The 22,402-nt window shown below is 44.9% G+C and overlaps 1 protein-coding gene across 7 annotated transcripts in view; it reads left to right on the top strand.

Moving 5' to 3' along the window:
• Nucleotides 1–14,407, top strand: part of LOC144155513 (uncharacterized) — a 60,312-nt gene extending 45,905 nt beyond the window's left edge. For all 7 annotated transcript variants that reach the window (XM_077687016.1, XM_077687015.1, XM_077687014.1 and 4 more), the window contains 4 exons: nucleotides 1,946–2,101; nucleotides 5,365–5,538; nucleotides 6,183–6,593; nucleotides 14,057–14,407. In XM_077687016.1, coding sequence (XP_077543142.1) covers nucleotides 1,946–2,101; nucleotides 5,365–5,538; nucleotides 6,183–6,563 — 711 coding nt within the window. In that variant the 3' untranslated portion in view covers nucleotides 6,564–6,593; nucleotides 14,057–14,407. The remainder of the gene's footprint in view (nucleotides 1–1,945; nucleotides 2,102–5,364; nucleotides 5,539–6,182; nucleotides 6,594–14,056) is intronic.
• The last annotated feature ends 7,995 nt before the right edge of the window (nucleotides 14,408–22,402 follow it).

Raw genomic sequence — 22,402 nt, 5'->3', positions numbered from 1 at the left:
CAGGGTAGCTGATTTCACTTTTGGATAAATTAAGCGTAATTAACGCTGTTGAACATGGGGAAAAACAGGCCGACATCGCCAGAAGTACAGGCCTGTCTGAGCAGACGGTCCGTTCTACCGTCAAGAACAAGGTCAAGTCGAGTCCGCCCTCGTCAGTTTTCTTTTATGCAATAAAAAACTCGGGTTCAGTGGAGTTCTGCCTTTATTATTCCCACGCATGCATCGTTCCCATTCTGTTCAGTGAAAAAGGTAAGAAATGCCTCAAGTTGGTTCCCATCCATTGTGTGCAATCTGCCGGTACCGTGCGCAGTCCAACTGGTCCAACTTTCGATTTCACAGCAGTCCATCATCAGATTATTCATAACAGCTGTTTCAATGACCAGACTAAAATCATAAAAAATGTGGAAGCTGCTTTGGGGGAACATCAGGCAGTGATCCGATTTGTTTGATGAACGGTTTCGGGAAAACCTGCCTCGTCGCGAAAGGATTTAAAAGAGCCTAGCTAATGCTGATGGCCACAACTGATGTTTTATAGCTGGTTAATAACTGCGCCTAGTTATATTCTTGCTTTATTTGCTCAGCTTATCATGCGTCTTTACACGCTTGACCGCATGCGCCAAGCCTTTTCCAAGTGCCGGTGCTAAGCTTTGGAAACTGTGTTTACACGATTCTTTGCCTTCGCGCAAACACTGTGCAGAGGTGCTGCAGGCGTGTAAAAAAAGCAAAGTGTATGTACTATGTATATGCAATATCGGTCAAAGTAGTCAAAGTACCCACTTTAGGGCGTATACCCCCCCCCCCCCTGTTGGATACTGCATACTTCGGCTACAGCGGACGCTTTTTTCCGGATTAAGAGTGTCCGTTGTAATGGGCGTAGACTGTATTCCTATTCTAAGCACTTCTGCATGAATTTTGTTGTGCATTTTAAAAGTAAATTTTTTGTAGCACCTGTACTTGACCTGATTTGCAATGTGCGACTCACAGTAAGCGACTTCTACATTACTGTCGAGAAGTCCGCGTGTGGGTTTAAACGGTGTCCGATCGACTTCGGGCCCTTATGGGCTAGCTATGTTTCCCTGAAATCCCAATTTCGGCCTGAATACTGTGCTGACACGAAAAATTGTTATCAACTGTGACAGTGTGGGCCTTGAGGGTGTTATCTGTTTCAAAACTTAATTAAATTAAAAGCAACAAGGTTGACACAAAACAAGGGATAATATACTAATGGAGAACTCTATTACTAGCATGTATACAAAACAACATGTCTAAGTTCGCAACCCATAGTGCCCCACCCAAAACTTCCTTTCGTGGGTGAGGGCAAAGGTGTTGCCTCTCTGGGTCCGACCCTTGCAGCTGCTCCATGGTCAGACCTTGGAATTTCAGGTTTCACTGTGGTCATGGGTTCTCCGTCATGGATCCTCCGAGTCCTTGGCTTTTGGTTGTTGGTTCTTGAGGGATTTGTTACGAGGGGCTAACTTTTTGTGAAGTAGTAGCAACTGTGTTGTTTTCTTGTGCAGGCAGAGTAGGTATTCAAGAACAGTGACTTGCCAGCTATTGTAAAACTACAACTAAGGACATCAGTAATCAGCCACTGTAAGACTATGGTGCGTTAATGGATAGGTAAACTGTAGAGGGCTTTATTAAAATAGTTATGCATTTAAGCATATTAACATGTCAAGTTCAATTTACGTGGCACTGTATCCTTCTATCAGCCAACTGCAAACTTAATATGTTTTGGAGTGCAAGAGTGCTGTATTTATGATGATGTGGAAAGAGCGTGGGACACATATTTTATCTGGGTGTAGTAATAAACAGCACCTGTTTCATTGCAGCTTCAGTGGCTGCTTTTTTGTTTGTTTACTTGTTGTGTATTTTTTAAGTCTGTTGTGACTTTTCTCTTTTTCTCTTTTTTTCTCCTAACAAATGGGCTGGTCTGCATATATAGGTTCACTATAGCCGGAAACATCGTGGGGAAGTCTTCAATCAAAATTCTGTTATTGCTGATCCAAGCTCAATTGAACAGCAGAAAGACAGAGTGTACAAATGTCTGAGCTGCTCCTACATCTTCGGCAACTTGAATGACATGAAGAGGCATTTAAGGGTAAGTACTGTGGAAAAATGGGCTTTCAAATTGGTGTGTATTCAAGCACAGCTTGGTATGAAGGAACACTGTATAGATGCTGGTCTACTAAAATACTACTATATTATTCCATGCTACAATAAAACATTCAGGCATTTTAACACTGCATGATGTGCATGTGCTAAATTCATTGCAACCTGACCCCAAAATGACAATAATTGGTATAGAATTGAATACTGTTCCTAATTGAATATAAATAGAATAAAAATTGCATTTGTGAAAAGCAATCGTACTCAGAATCAAATTATTTTGAGTACGAATGCTTTAAAAGTTTTTATATATGGAGTTTCGTTCCATGATCAAATGAATTTTCTAAATTATAACTTTTAAAAACAAGGTGAAAAACAATCACAGGTTTTTTGTTCGCGATTATCGCATGCTGCACTTAGTCATTTTGAAAGAACTGAAGTTATATAATGGCTTTAAATTGTTCGAAGCAGTTACGCTGCTGGTATGCGCAATTTCATTTACATTTAGCAAGCTATCCAAGTACAAGAACAGATGTGGTATCCGAGGTGCAACGGCATAGGGTGTGCGTGTTGACGGATTTTCCTCTGCTTCAGAAAACGTGTGTTCCTGTGCTAAAGCCCATTTTACCTCTCCAAGGTGCACGTAGCCCTACTCCTCCAAAAGCCAGGTTAGCTTCTTCACTGGGCAGGGCAATGCAGCAACTAAACTTGGCAAATGTTGCCTTAATGGGAACTCTTCCACATCGAGATTGACTGCACACATCACAATTAACTGTCGTTTTGAAATACTTAGCTAAAACAACATTTCTGAAAAAAAAAAAAAAACTTATTTTGCATTGTTAATACACGTGGTTTAAAAACTTTTCTGGGCAGGTTTTTATGCTAGTGCTGACGAATTGTTTCACGAGATTACAATTCAGTGGCCTCGTTTACCTGGAATGGCACTTACCTGGTAGCATTTGACACGGCCTGAAGTTGCAGCTTGTGCTGCAAGTACTACCTGCACCTCACTGCTCCTTTGTTCCTCAAACTTTTTTGGTGGCTCTTCAATTCCCTAGGGTGTGCAAAGCTAGAATGTAAACTTGTAACTGCTTATTGAATTTTAAGCTTGATGGGTTTGTAATAAATCATTGAATCTGGGGGGGAAAAATGGCTGCGTATCTGCTCCTTTCGTTGCAAATGTCAATGGAAGACGATAGTTGTCTGGCGCCCCTGCCGAGTAAATGCCTCCCTTCTCTTTCCCGCTCACCTCTCCTGCTGTACCTCTCCCGTCTCGCTCCTCCCAAGATAACACGCCAGAGGTTTGCTCAAGTCAATTTAAATTTACCATGTTCCATTGCTCCGGGCCAGATGCCTCGATGCTAGCGCTGCCGTACGGCAGAGACGCGCATTTAAAGGCACCCTACTCCAACGTTGATAGAACCACGTTGCCTTACTCCATGTGCATTCCAAGCGGAACGTGGAACCAATCTAGTGTGGAATTTTTATTACTGTTGCCGTTTGATTTCTTAAATGCCACCAGGAGCTATAGTGGCGTGGGCAACAGCAGGCAACGAAGTGATTTTTTTTTTTTTTTCTGCAGTGGATGTAGTATTTCATTTCCTATCACAAAAATCAAGCATCCATGAATTTTTATAATAAAGGAACACTACAAACACCACTTATGTATTGATTTTCTGCGTCATATTTGCGTAATGTTTTGTTCTTGTTCAACAATGTTGACAAGTATGACTTACACGTTTAGATATGGCTGTGGTTATATAAACCTATTGTGCAGCTTCTGTTCACTTTGGCCAGGTGGCTGAATCGAGGGACAGACAGACAGACCGACCAAAATTTCTGCATTCAAGTAGCCCAAGAAAGACTATAGCCTTTAAAGAAGTGTTGAAGCTGGCCTTTCCAGTTTTCTTGAGCTGAACTTTTGCTTCAATGCTTTTTATAAGCATTTGCTCCTACCTCATCTGACTGCATTGTCTTTGTATTGTGAGGAAAATCTGGTTGCATTGGTGCACTCTGAAACCGGCAGTGTAAGCTTTGGAGCTCGAACCAACTTGGTTGATACAGAAAAAGCTTGTTGATTCGAATCGCAAGGGGACGCCAACTCGGTTCGAATTAATGAAAGTACAAGCTAATGAAAGTGAAGAAAAACAGCTGCACATTGCAGTTCGGAAGGAGTGGGGCGTGTCAACAACTTGATGCTTGAAAAAGTCTGTGATTGCAGCCTGCCTTTTGTCGTTGAAGGCGACAGTTAGTGCTTTTCGCTCTATGCGAATGTAGTAGAAGGCCTCCCATTCACCTTCTTCTGAATGAAGGAGGAACAGGTGGCAATCAGTGCGATCGTGACTCCAAACAGACTGCAGCTCTGGTATTTTGGGCTTCTCCTACTCCTTGTCGTCTTCACTAGCAGCAACAGGATGTCCTTGGCTGTCAGTAAAGCACACACCGGTGCACTCACGTCCACGTTGACATAGTCGGCAAAGAATACGTCTTCAGAAACGGCCGCGATGGGGGGGTTTAGCTTGGTTTTACGCAATTGTACCTTTTTTTCTGTTTTCTTCTCCGTTCTGGAGGTAATGCAGCCTCATATGTAAGCAGCGGGTGCGCTTCTCTGGCCGTGTACAACGCGCCAAGCCGCAGCCGCCGTGGCGCCTAGTTCAAATTGTCCGTGGCAGAACCTACTCACTTTTGAATTGACAAGCTTTTTTGTACGTAGACTTCTATGGAACTTGGCTTGACCGAATCTTACAGTTGGAAATACAGAAGTTCGAATTAACAAGCATTTACTGAAGCGATATTTGCCGTTTTAAGTTTGAAAACTCAAATAGTACTCCAAACAATAAAATTGGCTGTGAACTGGATAGAATAACAAAAATGTTCGCACACTCTTCATTGTTTTGGTTGAATTTGCACACATTAATTTAAAGCTGTGTTCCCAGTGCTGCTAGCATCTGAACCACTTGAGATTGTATATTGAAGGGCTCAAGGTGATTATATTCTGCAGCACACAGCCAGTCGCTTGCAGAATTAAGGTGCATTGGAATGAATCAGTATAATGTTGGCTGTGATTCACAGGAATGCTGAAAGTTTTGAGTAATCTTTAATGGCGGCTAGTGTGTAGCTTTCTTTTTTCCAAGCTTTGCAGCATTCAGAGTGTTGAAGTACTGGTGGGTAAATGTCCGTACTTTGTGGAGCAGCACATGAGAGCGGGACAAGAGGAGGGGAGAGCAACTGTGCATCTTCGGGATTTCTTTGCAGCTGAAGCACGGTGTGTTCTTGGAGAACATGGACGTGAGTGTGGAGGAAGTGTCGGTGGAGGCGCTTGCTTCCGAGGCAGAGGCGGCTGCTGCCAGTGCTCAACAAGAGATGACCCCGCCAGATCTTCCTATTCCGCCTCCACCTATTGCTGACTGCCCGCCGCAGCTGCTTGAGGTCAGTCAGCACGGTCACCCGCCAATGGTGCTGTGTGTGCCGTCCAGCAGGACTGGTAGCGTGGGTGCAATTGATTGATTGTAGGGTTTAACGCACCAACGCAACGCAGGCGGTGGGGCGCGCTGTAGTGGAGGGCTCCGGGTTAATTTGACCGCCTGGGGATCTTTAACGTGCGCTGAAATCTCGTACACACGGGCGTTAGCTTGGGTGTAATCGTAAGAGGGTGGAGGCAATCTGTTGGTGCTAAAGCATAATTCAAGTTGTGCAGAAATGCAACACACTCGTGAAACAGTTTTCTGGTTGCCCTGTAAGCATTGAAAATGGGTGACGCACTACATGTGCTGAGCAAAGAGGGTCTGAGAGAGGTTTACAATCCATGTGATTTGTTTTGTCCTTTCTAGTGTGTTGCCTACCTGTACTGTTTCGTAATACCTGACTGTTCAGCTTGTGAACGGCTCATGTGCTGCTTTGATGACAATGAATGAGATAAGGTTTTCCTGCTCGACTCGATCGATGTGATTACTGCAAGCAATGTTTTTGCAAGGCAGGGTATCCAAAAAAAAAAGAAATCACACTTGCTGTCACCTGTCCTTCATGTTTTCTGGTTGTTCTCGAGTCGTGCCTTACTTCCTCTGGCCGTGCAGGTGCCCGTGACGCCCGCGTCGGTGCTTGCTGACCTGGCGGCCCAGATCGGGATGGAGGACGAGGAAGAGGGCGGAGGGGCAGTGGAGCTGATCCAGCGCATGGTGGAGCAGGGCCAGGAGGTTACACTGCAGACGCTGGACGCCGAGAGCCTGCTGCAGAGCCTGCAGCCTGAGGAGGCGGCCATTCTGGTGCGCGAGCAGGACGGCCAGCCCCTGCTGCTCGGAGGACCCCAGGGGGGATCCTACCTCATCCACTACGTCCAGGGCGCCGAGGGGGGCGGGCTGCTGCTGCACCGGCCCCTCGGCCAGGAGGGGGAGGAGGGGCCCCTTGACGACCAGGTGCAGCAGGAGATCATCGTCGAGCTGGCTGCGGCACCCTGATCAATGGCAAGGGGCCAGCCTGCAGAGCGGGTGAGGGGGAGAGTTCTCGCAGTGCACAGTCATCGGTGCCCCTGTCATCATCTCTTCCGCACTTACCCCGAGTCGCTGGAAAAGTTGTTAGCCTTCCTCATCGCGAGTACAGGGTCTACCTTTACTCGGCTTTTCTTTCTCCTATTCTTTGTGCTTGGCTCCTCTGCCCCCGTACCCTTTCCTGCACACCCCCAAATGAATGTGGGCCATATACTGAAATGAAAACAAGAAAAAAAAAAACAGGGAGGGAAAAGAATTGTTCACGTTTTATACCTGCAATTCTTCAAACGGGAGCTACAGTCGAATCCCGCTACAACGAAACTGACGGGACGTGCAAAAAATTTCGTTAAAGCGAAAATTCGTTGAGGTGAAATCTGCCCCAACACAGCACGGAAGGGCAAGAAAAATAGCACCGGATATTTCCGCATCATTGGCAGCATAATACAATGCTTAAAAAAAAGGAGTGACGCGCAGTAACGTCCTGTTTATTCAGATAAACATACCAATGGCTATCTGTTTACCAGCACGCAAAGAAGCCACACTGAGGAGGAGGGGAGATGTGAAGAAATGCAGGTGCAAAGTGTATTTGTACAACAAGGCGCTTCCACTGAGCTGATTACTTGCAGATAGCTGCTAGGCTAACAATAAACCTGCGCAAAAAGACGGGACAGAAGAAGAGGACAACAAACCAGGCGCAGCCTGGTTTGTTGTCCTCTTCTTCCGTCCCGTCCTTTTGCGCAGGTTTATTGTTATCATGGAACACCAACTAGCCCAACAACGTGCTTTACTCAGCTGCTAGGCTGTTGGAAGCCCCTCTCTCCCTTGGGGCAGGAAGGGCACCGTTATCTTATCCTCTGACTAGGCACGGCAGCAACTGACCTTGGCAGGCAAGCCGCGCACGCTTAAGCGACCGCACGCTCGCGACTAAGATAGGATGACGCGGGTTCAAGACTAAAACATTATTTCTGCTTTTGACTTTGAAGAATTGTTGAACGAAAACTGCAAGGACAGCCGCTCGGAACACGGCGCTGCGCCAGCCGCAGAGCACATTCGCTCGATTTCAACTGGATACAGATTGGCTATAGCTCTGGCTTGACGAACCTGGCTGGCGCCTTATGTAAAGACGGCCCGCCACATCGTTATCACCATCAAACAATGGCGTCCACCTATGAGTTTGTTTTTGTTTTTGGTGGCAGTGTGGGCGCACCGCGCATGTTTTCGGTGAAACTAAGCGTCCTGAATGTATAAAAAGTTACAGATAGCTGGTGCTATGCTTATTTTGTTGTAAAATAATTCTTCAAACCCAGCCCAAGTCATCGAAAATTTCATTGAAGCGAAAGCAAGCCAGACAAATGGTTCGTTGTGGCGAGGACTTTGTTGCATTTACTTCTATGGCTAGCTGACGGGGAATTGGAAATATTTCGTTGAAGCGGAAATTTCGTTGAAGAGGACTTCGTTCTAGCGGGATTAGACTGTATATCATTTTTGGTGTTGCATATGGGCTCAAACAAAGGATAATGTCAGCGCTACTGTGCTCAAAATTGATGGTAAGATCTGCTGTCCGTCAGAGGAAGTATACAAGGCCTTTGTGCAGCATTTCAGTCGCACTTTTTCGCAGTCCGACGGCTTACGCACAGGCTTCAGTTTCGAAGATAACTATGATTGCCTTGCCTGCAGGTGTGTAACGGAGGAGTAGGTAGCTGACGCATTCCATCAGCTGGAAACAAAATTTTCCTTTGGTTGCGATGGGATTCCAAATTTTATAATCAGGCTGCACAGATATTTCAGTCCCCGCCTTGACTCGCATTTTCAGCTCACATTTTGACAAACTAGGTAACTTCCTTCTCAGTGGAAGAATCACTGGTCGTCTCAATTTTTAAGCCTGGAGGCTCGTGATCCTAACAATTTTTGCCCAGTGTCCCTCTTGTGTGGTTTCTCTAAAGTCTACGACCATTTATCTTTTTATTATAAAAGAAATATCTCACTCATGCAACACGGCTGTGTAAAGGGCAAATACATTGAAATGAATTTGTGTGTGCTCCTCGGCTATACCAGTCCCGTCATGTTTAAGGGGTCTTAAACGGTTTACAGTCAAAATTCGATTTAACTAAAGTCCCGATTTAACAAAGATATCCCATCTCTTATCAGACACCCATACAGCCCCATGCTTTGACTAACCCTAAATAATGAAAGCAATATCGTAATCTGTCCTGGTTTACCGAACCTTTTTTCAAAAAATGCAGCCCGAAAAATGCTATTTTTAGTTTATTTAGTAGAGATTGCCTCAAAATTGATTCATGGCATTCCAGGGATAACATTGCGGACCACTTTTGCCCCTCTTTTAATAAACTGCGCGGCGCAAAACGGGAGTTGCAATTTTGAGCTGAATTCACCAGACGGCACTAGCGGTCAAAAAAAGTTAAAGTGATGGATCAAGTGATAGATGCCCAGATCAAGTGATGGATGCCCTTGATCTGGTGCGGATGTTTGCCGGAACGCACGAGGGTACGGCAGACGCACTGGACGCACTACAAACTTACGAGAAATCTATGCGGCCGTTGCTTACAAAGCGCACGCAAAGATCACTGACTTTTTTGGTGGGAAATAAATTTGTAGTCCTTTGGGGCCTGTTCTGGTTCAGCAAACAGATTTTGTGGTCTCTTTATACACGTGGCCCGCAATTTTATTTTTGGAGCATTTACGCTTCACAAATATGCCGCCGCATAAGCGTGCTGGATGCCGCTACAGTATATGGTCGAATGTACCAAATCAAGTGACCGTGTTCAGGGAAAAAAACCAGTGAAAACATGCTACACAAGAGGAGAGGCAAGACAAGGACAGTCACTGGACTTACATCAAATGTTTATTGGAATAACTCCCATAAATACTTAAAAACGATGCACGCACAGACGGGCGACCCCCTCACCCCTTCAAAAACCCAAGATCGCCACAGAACTCTCTCTCACACGGTTGCCATCTTAGGCCGCATCAAGAAACGCTATCTCTTTATCAGTTAATGCCACCGAGGGTTCACTGACGCAATTCTCTCCTCCTTTCTTGATCAAGAAGGCTTCTACCAATTCTCGCTCATTCTTCGAAGCACCCCGCCCCACAATGGAAACATTTTTCAAAACTGGAGTGCACTTGCAATCACGCACGTGCTGCACCAAGTGACTTCCTGTGCCATTAATGGGGCTCCAAGAGTGCTCGCGCATGCGGTCGTTAAGACATTGGCCCGTGTGGCCGATGTAAACCTTTTTGCACGACAAGAGTATGGAATAAACCACCCGTTCTACTCATTCAGCGAATTCGGTGCGGTGCTGCGTGTGACAAGCATTTGCCTTTGGCTCCATGTCAATGTGAGCACACAAACTTGCAAGCTTCCTGGGGGCCAAAAATACCAAACGGACACCGTGCCTTAATGCTACCTTTTTTAAGTTGTGTGACAAGGCATGGTAGTAAGGCATTACCACGGTTCTCTTACCCACATTCTCACGAGATTCGGGCGCTCTTGGGGTTCCGAGGATTTGCTTTAACTTTCTATGGAGCGTTTCTGCCACTGCTTGCAAAAGCTGCTTGCAAAAAGCTAAAGCTCTGCTCTACAGAGTGGACACAGCTCTTTTTCGGAGCATTGTGGAAACACATGTTAGCAATGCTGCGCTTTACAAGTTTAGAGTGCGCCGAGTCAAAAGGCAAAATGCCTTTCTTAGAGCGCAGTTCATACATGAAGCAAAGGTGCTCTTCATTGCCAAAAGTTAGCCTTAAATCTAGAAACCGTATGGTGTTGTCAAGAGGTAGTTAACACGTGAAGTTAAGTTCCTTAGAGCACTGTTTTTAAAAACTGCCGTTATGTTATCTGCAACAGAACGAAGCAGTTCGTTAGAATTGAGTTTTAAAATTATCAAGAAATTGTCAACATACCTAAAAAACTGAGATAACATGTGCGTCCTGAAGTGTAACGTGCAGCATGCGGTCAAACCGGGCTGAAAAAATGTGACACAAAACAGGTGGAGCGCCTAATAGCTGCCGGGTTTCCCACCCAGCTTTTGCAAGCAGTAGCAGAAACGCTCCATAGAAAGTTAAAGCAAACCCTCAGAAACCCAAGAACGCCCGAATCTCGCGAGAATGTGGGTAAGAGAATCGTGGTGATGCCTTGCTATCATGCCTTGTCACACAACTTAAAAAAGGTAGCATTAAAGGGCTGGTGAAGAGCTTTTCAAAAAAATTTTGTTGGGGGCATTACATTAAGGTTTTCCTGACGCTGAATTCAAAAAACATGTTTATTTTATGTGTAAATACACCCAAACCATCTTTTTTCGTCAAAACAAACGACCCCTGCCTGAGGGCTGGCGGCATATGACGTCATATTCGGAAGTGCCGGCGCTGCGCAGTGCCGGCTGCGGTCATTCATTCTGTTCATTCTGTTCCCGTTCAAATACGGGCCAGAAGGTCCTCTGGTGAATGGAGGGCTCACACAATCTTTCGTTAGAATAGGAGAGCCTGAGGGAAGTATAAACAAAACAGGTTCGCTTGCGGCGAGCTTTAGAAAGGGGTTCTCCCCCGACGACTCATGGCCGACTTGTTTCTCGGGTGCAGGGAAGTTGCGCAGATATTGGTTCGCTGCTTTCACTACCGGCGCTAGCCACAATTCCTAAAACGATTTTTCAACCCACCATCCTCCCCATCCTCGAATGTGGAACTTTGTTTTTACATTTGGACAGGCGGCAACGAGCTTTGTGCAGCGGCCTGCGATGCGCACAGGCAGCGCGGCCGCTGCCGGTCGCCGCGTCGCGCAGAGGTGCTGGTGCCGGGTCGCTGCTCGGCCGGTCAGCGGAACGTGGCATTGCTGCACATACGCATGTTTTAGAATATGGGAGTTGAACGTTGGTCGCCCCCCAAAAGGTAGAGGACCCCAAGCGCAGCACGCTGGTCCCCGAAGCTCCCCAACAGCTCCAGCCGGCTCAGGTTGCACGGATCGCCGGTGCTGTTGGGAACTTAAGGTTTAGCATCAAGGGAGATAGTTGGTCGCCGCTATCTCTATAATTGCGAATGACTATCCCTAACACGGTTTTTCACCACTTTATCATCCCTTTTCTCGCATGTGGAACCTTATTCCTATGTTGATAGTCATTCTAGCGATCGGTGCTGTGCTCATCCTTGCGCGCAGGTAACGCCATCCATCGGCCTCTCGCCGCATCTTTTGCTCGGGCAGGCCCGTCGACGAGCCTCCGCGACCGGTCGGCGCTCCGCATCGCCATACAAATTTGATCACCTCTTTCGAAATCACCTTGGATGACAATCCCTAGCACAATTTTTCACCACACTATCATCCTCTCTTGCACGTTTACCTTGCTTTTCGCGACGGCCTTGATTCTGGACGGCAGCGAAGAGCGGTCGCTGCCGCGGCATGTGTGGTGCGAGCCATTTCATGCGCCGTACGGGCATGCACGACCGGCGAATGTGCGGAGCGCTTCCGCGCGCAGGAAACGCTTCATGCTTTCAGCTTGCTTGATTTCTTCTTAACATCTAGCTATTCAGCTACGCTGTCGTCACAGCCAACAACGTTGATCGGGAAAACGAGCAAGAAGTTCGGGAAGCCCAGAGCGCTGTGGTCCCACAAATTTTCTAATTCCCTTATAATAATGGATCAGAAACTTGGGGTACCTCCGTATTTGTTTGAGCCCGTCGCTTCGCGTATGAAGCACAGAGCAGCCGACGACACGGCCGGCCCCGCGACTACTCGTGAAGGCAATGTAATAGCCACGGGCGCTCGGGTAGGAAATCTCTGGTATCTAGGGGTCGCTTTAGGGAATCACACAGTAGCATTACGGTGAAAAAATCGACGCGGAAGCAACTTAAGACAATGATGATTAATAAAGTGCAGATTACACACCTGCTTAATTCGGAACTTCGCCCAGAAAACTGGGACACAGCGAAGCGGCGGTGCACGTCGCTGGCCGTCTTCCGAATATGACGCTACTTCCGGTTGCTGCCTCTCAGTTTCTCGCTCTTCCGGCGATGCGGCAGGAAGCAGTGGGCGGGGCGTAGGGTCAACTTTAACGACGAATACCGCTGTCCCCAAGCTAAAAATGACAAAAAAAACTTTACTGTCAGAAACTGACCAATGTAATAATTGTAAAAAGTAGAGTTTTGCCCGGTTTTAAAAGTGCTTCAGTAGCCCTTTAAGGCACGGTGTCCGTTTGGTATTTTCGGCCCCCAGGAAGTTTGCGAACTTGTGTGCTCGCATTGACAAGGATTTTTTTTTTTTTTCCCGAACATAATGAACCAACAGGCCCAGAATTGCACTTTACTCTATTAAGTGACCTTGATATGTCTCACTCAATTTACCAAAGTTCTCGATTTAACGAAATACTTCGCAACTCCCGTCAACTTCTTTAAATTGAGTTTTGACTATTTTAACTTGTAAGTAAACTCAGTGAAACTTGTCAGCCTTTCTGCTTTTTCCAACTAATTTCAAATCTGCCATTATTTTTTTTTTGTGAGTCAATTAGTTCCCAAGATAATTAGCTATTTTTGAGGAACTATAGACAAAAGAGTGTTTTTCACGAAACTGTAATCTTCATACTTTAGAATACTATGAGCACTGGTAAATTCACTATATAGGAAGCGGTTTTTTGATGCATCGCTTGAAACTAATTTTACAGCTCATAATGCACCCGTGCCGCCACTCTGCCATGGATGCATTATGTGCGTGATGTGAGGTGACGCATGCTTTTAAACATGAAACAAGTCGCACCGCTGTGCGCTCATTATCTGCCCCGCATCTTGTATATTTTCATTTCCATTGGCCAGGAAAAGTTTGCAGCTGCTGCCTTTTCCCTATGTAGCCCTGAAGGAAGAGAAGGACAACCTACATGAATGCCAAACTGTTGATGGCTTCATGGCTGCCAACTTCATGAGGAGGATATTTTATTAAGCGCAACACGAAGTAACGAAGGATGTAGATCCAGGCATGAGTTAATGTACGGTCCAGATTTATAAGATTGATATTTTGGCTCAATATACTTGCAAATTTTGCTTGTATCAATTCTGTGCATCTGTTCGCTCTTCATTCATTGTATGTGTGAAGAGGTTTTTGGGGGCTTTTTGTGAGGTAGAGGAAAAAATAACACAGGCTAGGAGAATTTTATCACCTGTATGGGTGTGTCCTGACCACCAAATGCATGATGTAAAGGAAGTGCATTTTTTTTTCAATTTTCTGGGCAAGTCTGAACTGCCTGGGGTGGCCTTTTAATTGATATATGCTAGGCAATACCATGCTCTCTCATTGCATGAGCAGGACAAATGCGCCCAGTTGAGTACAATCAGTGGTATAGGTTCATTGTGTTGCTGGACACCCAAAGTAAATGAAGCCAGTAGGCACCTGCAATACGTGCAAGTGAACTTTCGTCATCATATGTCTGAAGAGTTCTTTTCTAGAGCCTGTGTCTTTTCCATTTCAGGTTTTTGAGGCACGCAACTGAAAAACAGGAAGCCAAAGAAAACTGGCATGCCCAAAGCAATGATGTTGCATACGGAGTTCTTGCATCGGGTTCCTCTGCGAAGCTCTTCAGCGGCAGCACCCATTATTTGTATGGCCACCGTGCCTGTATATATCTGTAATTGTGACAAGCACCTTTTTGGCAGTTGTATGTTGCTGATTGTTAACAGTCATTTATTTATAATGCCGGAGCTTTGGTGGGCAGTTCCACTTCAGCTCCGACTTAAAGTGTCCAATCGTAGATTTTTCTTACTGCGCAATTGCATATATTATTTGCGATTTGAAGAGAATAAACAACTGTATTAAACTGTTACTATCAATTTATGTCTTATTGATACCACTGTGGCCAAAATTAGCTAGCTGCAACGTCGTCTGCTAACACAGTTTGTTGCTGACAGAGCACAAAAAGGTAATGTGCACGCTCAAACAGTAGACTACACCTTGGTTTGCAGTCTTGTGTGTATGAAGTAAAGCTGTTAGTCTTTACCAATGAATGAATGTGCCGAATTGCAAAGTACACAAAAAAATGTTATTTTGCTGTTTAGCAGCCTTTCAAAGACTGCAAAACGAAAATAGCATTGGACTGTGTTTATGACATGTCGCACATGGAGCTTTGCATTAGCCCATGCGTTTCTCAGTACAATCACGTTAGAACACAGTGGACTTGTATCAAATAAATTTACGGGGATCTGTGGCACTGAGTGGCAGAAAGAGAAAAAACTCTTCATTAGAGAAAAGCAGAGAGATGTGCCGGCATGTTGTCGCCTACATGCTACTTGGTGGGGATGGGGAGTAGGGAATCCAGACCCCCAGAAGAAGCAGGGTGGAAGAGGTAAAAAAAAAAAGGTGTTGGTTACTTTTATGTGTCTCGGATGAAAATTCCAGTTGACCTAATAGCAGGATGACAATATTTATTCCTAAATAATCTCTGCAACGCTGACATCTTGCAGATAACCAAATAGGGCAGCAAGTGCCTTCTGCTTAGATGGGGAAGGCAGTTGTGGTCCAAGAATGGCTTTCAAACGAGCCATGAAGACGAAATACAAGTTTGGTTAAGTCTGCCTTTTCTGAATAACAGTGATACAAATTTTATAGCACACTTCAAACAAATAATTAAGATGTTAAAGAAGACACGAAAAAGTGGCGGCTTTCGTGCCACTTTCTGACGATTTCTCCAAGACGTCAGAATCTTGTGTATGTGAGTGGCGGCCGCTGACCTAGGCCACTGCCAAGAAACATAAACTTGACTGGGCGATTGTAGTCGGGCCTCTAGCTCCGTTTGCTCGTATCACGTGAATGCTAACGCACCGTTAATAAACTGGTAACTACGTTTTTTGTACTGGCCTATATTATATCACTGTATTTTTTGCATTTTTTTGGTTTAAAAATGTCGTTTGTGGCTGGAATGAAGCTGAGTGAACTCCCAAAGACTAGTCCTTTTAAACTGAACAAAATTGTATTTTGTTCATGAACATGAATGTTGGTGCAATCCTTTCTTGCTTAATATGCCAGACACTGGGAAGACATTCTCAACAGCTTCCGCAGTTGTCATGGTAGGTGTTCATAATCTGGCCAATACGACATTGGTATGAGTTATTGAGCTCTGTGTTGACATTCTACCAATAGTGTAGGGTCTACAGCTGATGCAGAATGTGTAGGTGAGCTGTCAGTAGAAATGAAGGCTGAAAAGTTTACAGGCTATGCTGTTTCTGTGAAACTGAAGTTCCTTTACGTTGCACGATATGGGCCAAGAAATTGGCTTGTGCGCGCTACCTCTACTTCAAGTATTTTCGGTGTTCGTGGAGGCACAGTACATCCAAAGGCAGACAACCAGCCTCTGCAGCAGTATTGGCCCGCACACGACGAGCCCGTGGGAAGGCCAAGGAAATTCGTACACAATTACCTATTTCTGGTCACCTCGGGCTCCTCCCTACTTGTGGACCACAGCTGCTGCAGAACAGGTTGGCTGTGGCAAAGCATTACCTTGGATTGGCGGTCACTGTTCCATCAACTTCTGGCGAGGCACCCAATAATTTGTGCCACCGAGGAGACACGGGTAAATGTTCCCTTACTTCAGCAACTCAAGAGAGATTCTCTTCTATCATAATTCTAAGGTATCTTTGGGTTTGCACATAATGCAGGGCACAGCCGTTAAGGATTGGTGGGCATTGCATCATCGACTTGTGGGTAAATTCCATTGCGATGTTTTTCATGGAGGAAAGGCAGAGGAAGGACCCCTGACACTAGGTATCTAGATATGGGGTTTAGAGCTTTATGGAGCCTTTGCTCTGTTGTATGGTGCGACATTGCCCACTCCAAATGTAGATGTCTTCCTTATAGTGTACGTGTCACCTTGATGCCATGGAAGAGGACATACTGTAGGTGGACGAGCATAAGGCTGCGCAGTGATGGATTCAAGACAGCTCTTTGAGGTACACTTTTCTACGTATATAGTGGAATGAAAACGGGGGCCTTCTGGTGTGAACATAAAAATTTCTCATCCTTTGAGCTAGCTTGAAATTCAGGTAGTGTACCACCAAGGCCAAGAGCAGAAAGGGAATTCACAATTGCAGAGTGAAAAGCCGAAGCAAGGGGAGACTGAACGTAGTGCATTTAGACTATGTTCGCCATGTAGTTTAGTTCAGTTCAATTTCAGTTTATTATTCGTAACAAAATATACAATGTGTGAAAAAAAATATGCAGAAAGGGGTCCCAGAGTTCAGCACTGAAATGGGACCCCTTGTAATTTAATGAGTAGAAAAAGAAAAATTCTAAGCAGTAGTGAAAGTGATGAACAGTGTGTTATTCAAAGAACGTAATGAAGGTAAACAAAAGAAGTACAAAAATATTGCGTAGAATAGTTGGCGGTAAAGTCACATTAAAGTTGGAAAATACTGTCAATAAGGTGGAAAAACGTTTCAATACAGAACATATTACATATATTGTTGTAAATGAATGTCCAGAACTCTGACACCTCAAAATGTACAGGCAGGAAGTTAAATGGCGTACGATTGTTCAGATGGGTATGACAGCAGTGATGTTTTAAAATGCGGATGTGATGGCACATAGTTTTTATAGTGAGGGGCAAAGTGTTCCAAAATTTTATGACAGTGAAATGCAGTCTGTAAGCCGTAATTTGTGTGCACTTGTGGTAGCAAAAAGTTACTCTGTAGTGAAAATCGTGTAACGTTTGGGTTAGTTAAATGATCGATGCCAATCAGTTCTAATTAAATGATATGCAGTGACTTCTAAATTGTATTTGATGCGTTCATCTATGTGTAAATGATTAAGTTGCAGGAAGAGTGGTGTAATGTGAGTGTTGTAGGAACTGCGTGTAGATTCGGACAACTTGATTTTGTAGATGCTGAAGAGGAGTTAGATGAGAGCGGTATTTTAACCTCCAAGACACCATACTGTAATTCAAATAACTGTGGATGAAGGCGTAGCATAGCGTGATGAGGGTTTGTGGTGAAAAGTAATGGTGGGCTTTTATTAGGACCCTGATACCATACGCAGTCTTGTTTTTTTGCGAGTTAATGTGAAAAGTGAATTTGAGGAAGGGTTCCAATTTAACGCCTAAAAAGCTGCACATTAAACATCATAATCAAAGCTATAAGGTAAGAAAGATTCGTACTTTGTCTTTTGTTTTCCAGGTTTTTGCTGTTTTTCGTTCTGCACAAACAGTGTTGCACAGCCTTGCAGAGTTGTAATATTTCAGACGACGGCAAGCGGGAGTTGTGAGAAATGTAAGAAGTTACTTCGGTAGGTTATGTCGTTGTCATCTGGAGAAGAGCATTCGTTGGCACCCGAGATGGCCATGTTGAGCTTGTGCATTGAAATAGGAGGTCCGTTGCAGGCACAGAAGCTGGTGGCAACATGGCAGAAACACACAGAGAGCACTTTTGAGGTACATAAATTGTAGACAGGAGCCCGCAGCACCCATAGCAGCCTGTTCCAGGGAAATATAATCATGTGGCAACAGCACTGTGATGGATTGTCGCCAATTGTTACGCGTGCCCTTTATATAACTTGCAGTATACGAAATAGGGGCTGGTGGACACCTAATTTTGTGCAAAAATCATGGCACTGTTCATGGCGTAACTTTTACAAACAATGCCTCGCATGTTACTGTGATTTACAAGCCTGCCCCACATTTGCTAAATCTCCAGTATGCCATGCCATTCTTAGTCTGGATGGCTCTTGGTATTGATCATAATGATCAACGATTTTTCTCAAAGAATGAGTCATAGTTGGAACAATGCAGTCCCAAGTTGCTGCCATCATCGCCACGTTGACAAGGTTTGAGCACTTGACTTTGGTTTCACACTGATGCACAGCTCCGTCTGGTCTATGCACCAAGTAGATGTTTTGGATAAAGTTTAAGACAAATGTAAGATCAGTGAATCTGCTGATTGTTAGATTTTTCAGGATGGAATTCTGCCATCATGGAGAGGCTCCTTAGTATGTTTTATAAGTATCTCAGCAAGCATTGCTTCATGGGAACTTGTACATGCACCTTCCCAAATTTCATTGTGTGCATTGAAGCCACCACAGGTTATGTGAGGTGGGGGCATGCTAGCGACATTATAAAGCTTGCAAGCATCAAAAGCCATTCCTGATTTATATGAGGTGGGGGCATGCTAGTGACATTATAAAGCTTGCAAGCATCAAAAGCCATTCCTGATTCCAGATAGACAGCAATAAATGTAAATGTCCCAGCCACAGACTTCGCACAGACACATTTTTCAACCTCATATAGACAGCAATAAATGTAAAACACTGTCCCAGCCACAGACTTCGCACAGACACATTTTTCAATCTCATGAGATGGGACGGAAACTCTTGCAAACAGCCTATAAACAGCCGAATCACTCCAAGCTGTGTTTGAAATATAATTAACATATAATTAATTAATATAATTAATCAATTTGAAATAATATTAACAGCGAAGCTGCTTAGAAAATCGCAATTTTTTTGTCCGCAGCTAAAAATACCAAGAAATTGCCGAGCGTGCGCACGAGCACCGCTCTACCGCTCGTGTGCGTGCCTCGCGACGACCGCCCCGCATCCCCTGTGCGCGTTCGTCAAGCCAAGCATACCAACTTAGATTGTCCAAAATTGCGGCAAAATTGCAGTTTAAAAAAAACAAACAAGAAAAATACCAAGCGCTCGTGTGTGCGTGCCTCGTGGTGACCGCCCAGCTTTTCAACACACGTTTGTTAAGCCAAGCCTACCCACTTAGAAAGATAGCCAAGACTGAGGAAGGGAGAAAAAAAAAAAAAAAAAAAAACTTTACTGTTTCCTGTAATTGTGACAACACTTGCTCGAAACGAGAAAGACACGAGAAAGACTCCAATGTTCGCTGTAATCAGAACTTTTGCTCGGAACGAGAAAGACACGTCATAGTGTATGCCACTCCAAGGTGATGTCCAATGATTATCACTTCCACAAAAATGAAAGAAGCTCACACTAATAGCAACAGTGATGGAGTAAAGTAGTTTAAAATTAAGCATTAACTATAAAACACGGACAAGAAAAAAGGACACTCGCACTTACTTGTCCGAGTTTTATAGTTCGAGCTTAATTTTTAACAGTGTATGTTCACCAGCTAGCTCAAATCTCCCTTTTACTAATGGAGTAAAGGTCATTGCGGCAGCGAAAAAAAAGCAAATCGGCTGCAATCGTGGGCTTTAACCTTCGTGATGGTCGTGAAGGTTGCGCACAGCTTCGCTAACTTCAAGCCTTGCGCGTTAGTACGAGTTTCCCTCATTTTTTAACTGCAATTCACTTCCAACACGGTATTCTGAGATTATACCAAACAGGAACTGGGAACTCTAGCAGCTGATGAAATTTAGCGAAGCTTTGAATGCAAGCTATTCCTTAGAGTGAACCCCCTTAAAGACACTGTTAAATGGCTAGTTATCACTGTTGCGCCCTGAAACCACACAGTACAGCAGTTAAGCGATTGTAAAAGGGGCTTGGAAGCTAACACAGCCTCGACTTGGGGAAATATTTTGGAGGGCTGAGTACGCAGCGGAGCCATCACAGCCATGAGAAGCCTAGAAATGAGAAGGCCCTGAACATGTGGTTGTGTGGACTAACCTGCCGTCCTTTCACAGTCCTTGCGTGAACACTGTTGTTAGGGCGAGGTTTTGTCCTTAGCGATTTCGGGTAGTGTCCGTCCTTAGCCTGTTCCACCATATGACGTGTTCGGATGGGTTCCACTTTGAAGCGGTGGGTCATTTGATGGTCACCTATTACAATGTCTGGGTTTGGCAAACGTTGACGTCAGTTGCCCATGATTTGCTCAACACTGTCAGCAAGAGTGGCTGCCCCTTCCTGCTGGCAAACTCTATATTCCACAGGACAGGGCCTGCACAGTTCACACAACGAGGTTGGATTCGCGAGGCGCAGTCCTTGTGCAAACGAGCCCCAGTGCACATTTTGCAGTGCACTGGTCCTCTGCGGTGTCTGCCAATACGACTATGTCTCTTGCATTTAAAACTACGCGTCATTGACCCATGCATTGTCACCAGAAAACCGCAGAAGCCAAGGTTCCAGCAGGGAGGAACCAGACTTGAACTCTAGAATGACAGATTGTTGCCGAGATTCAGCCGGACACTATCATTACGCAAACAGAAAACTTCCCTATGGGGTAATATCACACCTTGACCACGCAAGTGGTTTCCAACCTTCTCATCTGTGCACTCAAGAGCACCTCAGACCCTCCCCTAAGTCCCACGTGAGAGTGTGGTACAGCTGCCTTTAAAGGAGCCATGAAGAGAAAACACAAGTTTGGTTCATTCAAAAGATTGTCTCGTTAGAATCATACTGACACCACTTTTAACGTAAGCTTCGCTCAAATAAGCTACATAATTAGGAAAAACGGGAATGGTCATGCGACCCACCAGCTCATTTCCCGCAACAGAACCTATGATGTCACATGAGCTAAGCTCTGCGATTGGCGGAGGCTGGCAGAAGCAGACGCAAATTAGGTAGAGCTTACAAACTACACGAACGAGCGATTTGCGCTTAAATTTAGGGCACATTCTTTACAAAGCAATAAGAATGATGGGACAAACAGTGGAAGTTACGATGCGTTACGATGGAAGTACTGATGCGTTCTGCTGTTCGTACTGCGCACAGCATGCTTGGTTTAGCTGCACAGCACTACGGGGCTTGGGGTTGTCTCAAGACGACACTAGCCGATTGACGCAAGCAACGGTGTCTTGCATGACCACATTTGTCGAGCGAGCACTGTTTCAGGGAACGAATATTTTCTCCCAGAGCAAAAACAAGCCAGGTTTAAATGCGGGCAAAAACAAACCAAACGCTTGCCACGGTATGGTGGCGCCATCTAGGTTACGGAACGTAAAGAAACGCGGGAACAAACCAACACCGCTGTACAGGGTGGAGACAACCTTTGAACGGTCCCGTGCCGCCGCAATTGGGCCAACGGGCTCAACGCGTTATTCTTTTCGTTTCCCACAAGACCTAGCAACGCGAAACATACGATATGATTCAAATTTCTTCAGTAAACTGCGTTGCGGCGATAATTTTAGCGCGGTTTTGAAACAATGACTTGCTTTGGCGGCGAGCGAGCAACCGAAAATGGCGGCGCCAGCGTATACGTGTCTCTACCCTGTACGGCGGATGCGTGAATGAAGGTACTCTAGGCTGCAGAGTGGTCGGTTCCTGTGATGTCATTTGGGACCACAAAAACGCACGATTGAGCGGGAAAATTAAAATTTTAACCGAAATTGTTTAATTTCTCAGTGAATAAAGCACCGTTTGTATCCGGACAAGCGCTGGGGGCATTATAAAACACGAAATCTTTCGAATAAAACCAACTTGCATTTTCTCTTCATGGCTCCTTTAACCATGGCACTTCAGTCTCATCTGCAACATAAAAGTATACGTTCCCCATGGGGACTAGACCACCCCCTGCGTGGCACAGCTCCTTTTTACCATGGCACTTCTCATTTGCAGCATATACATATTCATTTCCCTAGGAACTTTTATATCTTATAATTAAAGCAGAATGGTTGGCCTAGTATACTTGATACTATTCAGTTTACAATTCAAACAAGTACACTCAATGTACACTGGAGTATGCTTAATTAACAAAGACCTTGATGAAGCATACATTTGACGTTAAATAATGTCTTTCAAAAACACTTATTTGCAATATCTAATGCTCATGTACTATGCAGTTAAAAAGACAAAAAACTTTATGGATGCCAAAAATAAACTTCAGTCAGCTTGGGTTCGATGCAGAACGGGGCATGCGAAGTACGACAACACAGGG

The sequence above is a fragment of the Haemaphysalis longicornis genome, unplaced genomic scaffold (genome assembly GCF_048455015.1).
Source record: "Haemaphysalis longicornis isolate Haplotype H1 unplaced genomic scaffold, Haemaphysalis longicornis Haplotype H1 scaffold_1, whole genome shotgun sequence".
Lineage (NCBI taxonomy): Eukaryota > Metazoa > Arthropoda > Arachnida > Ixodida > Ixodidae > Haemaphysalis > Haemaphysalis longicornis.
The sequence above is the reverse complement of the archived record's forward strand: the minus strand, read 5'-3'. Positions and strand labels throughout refer to the sequence as shown.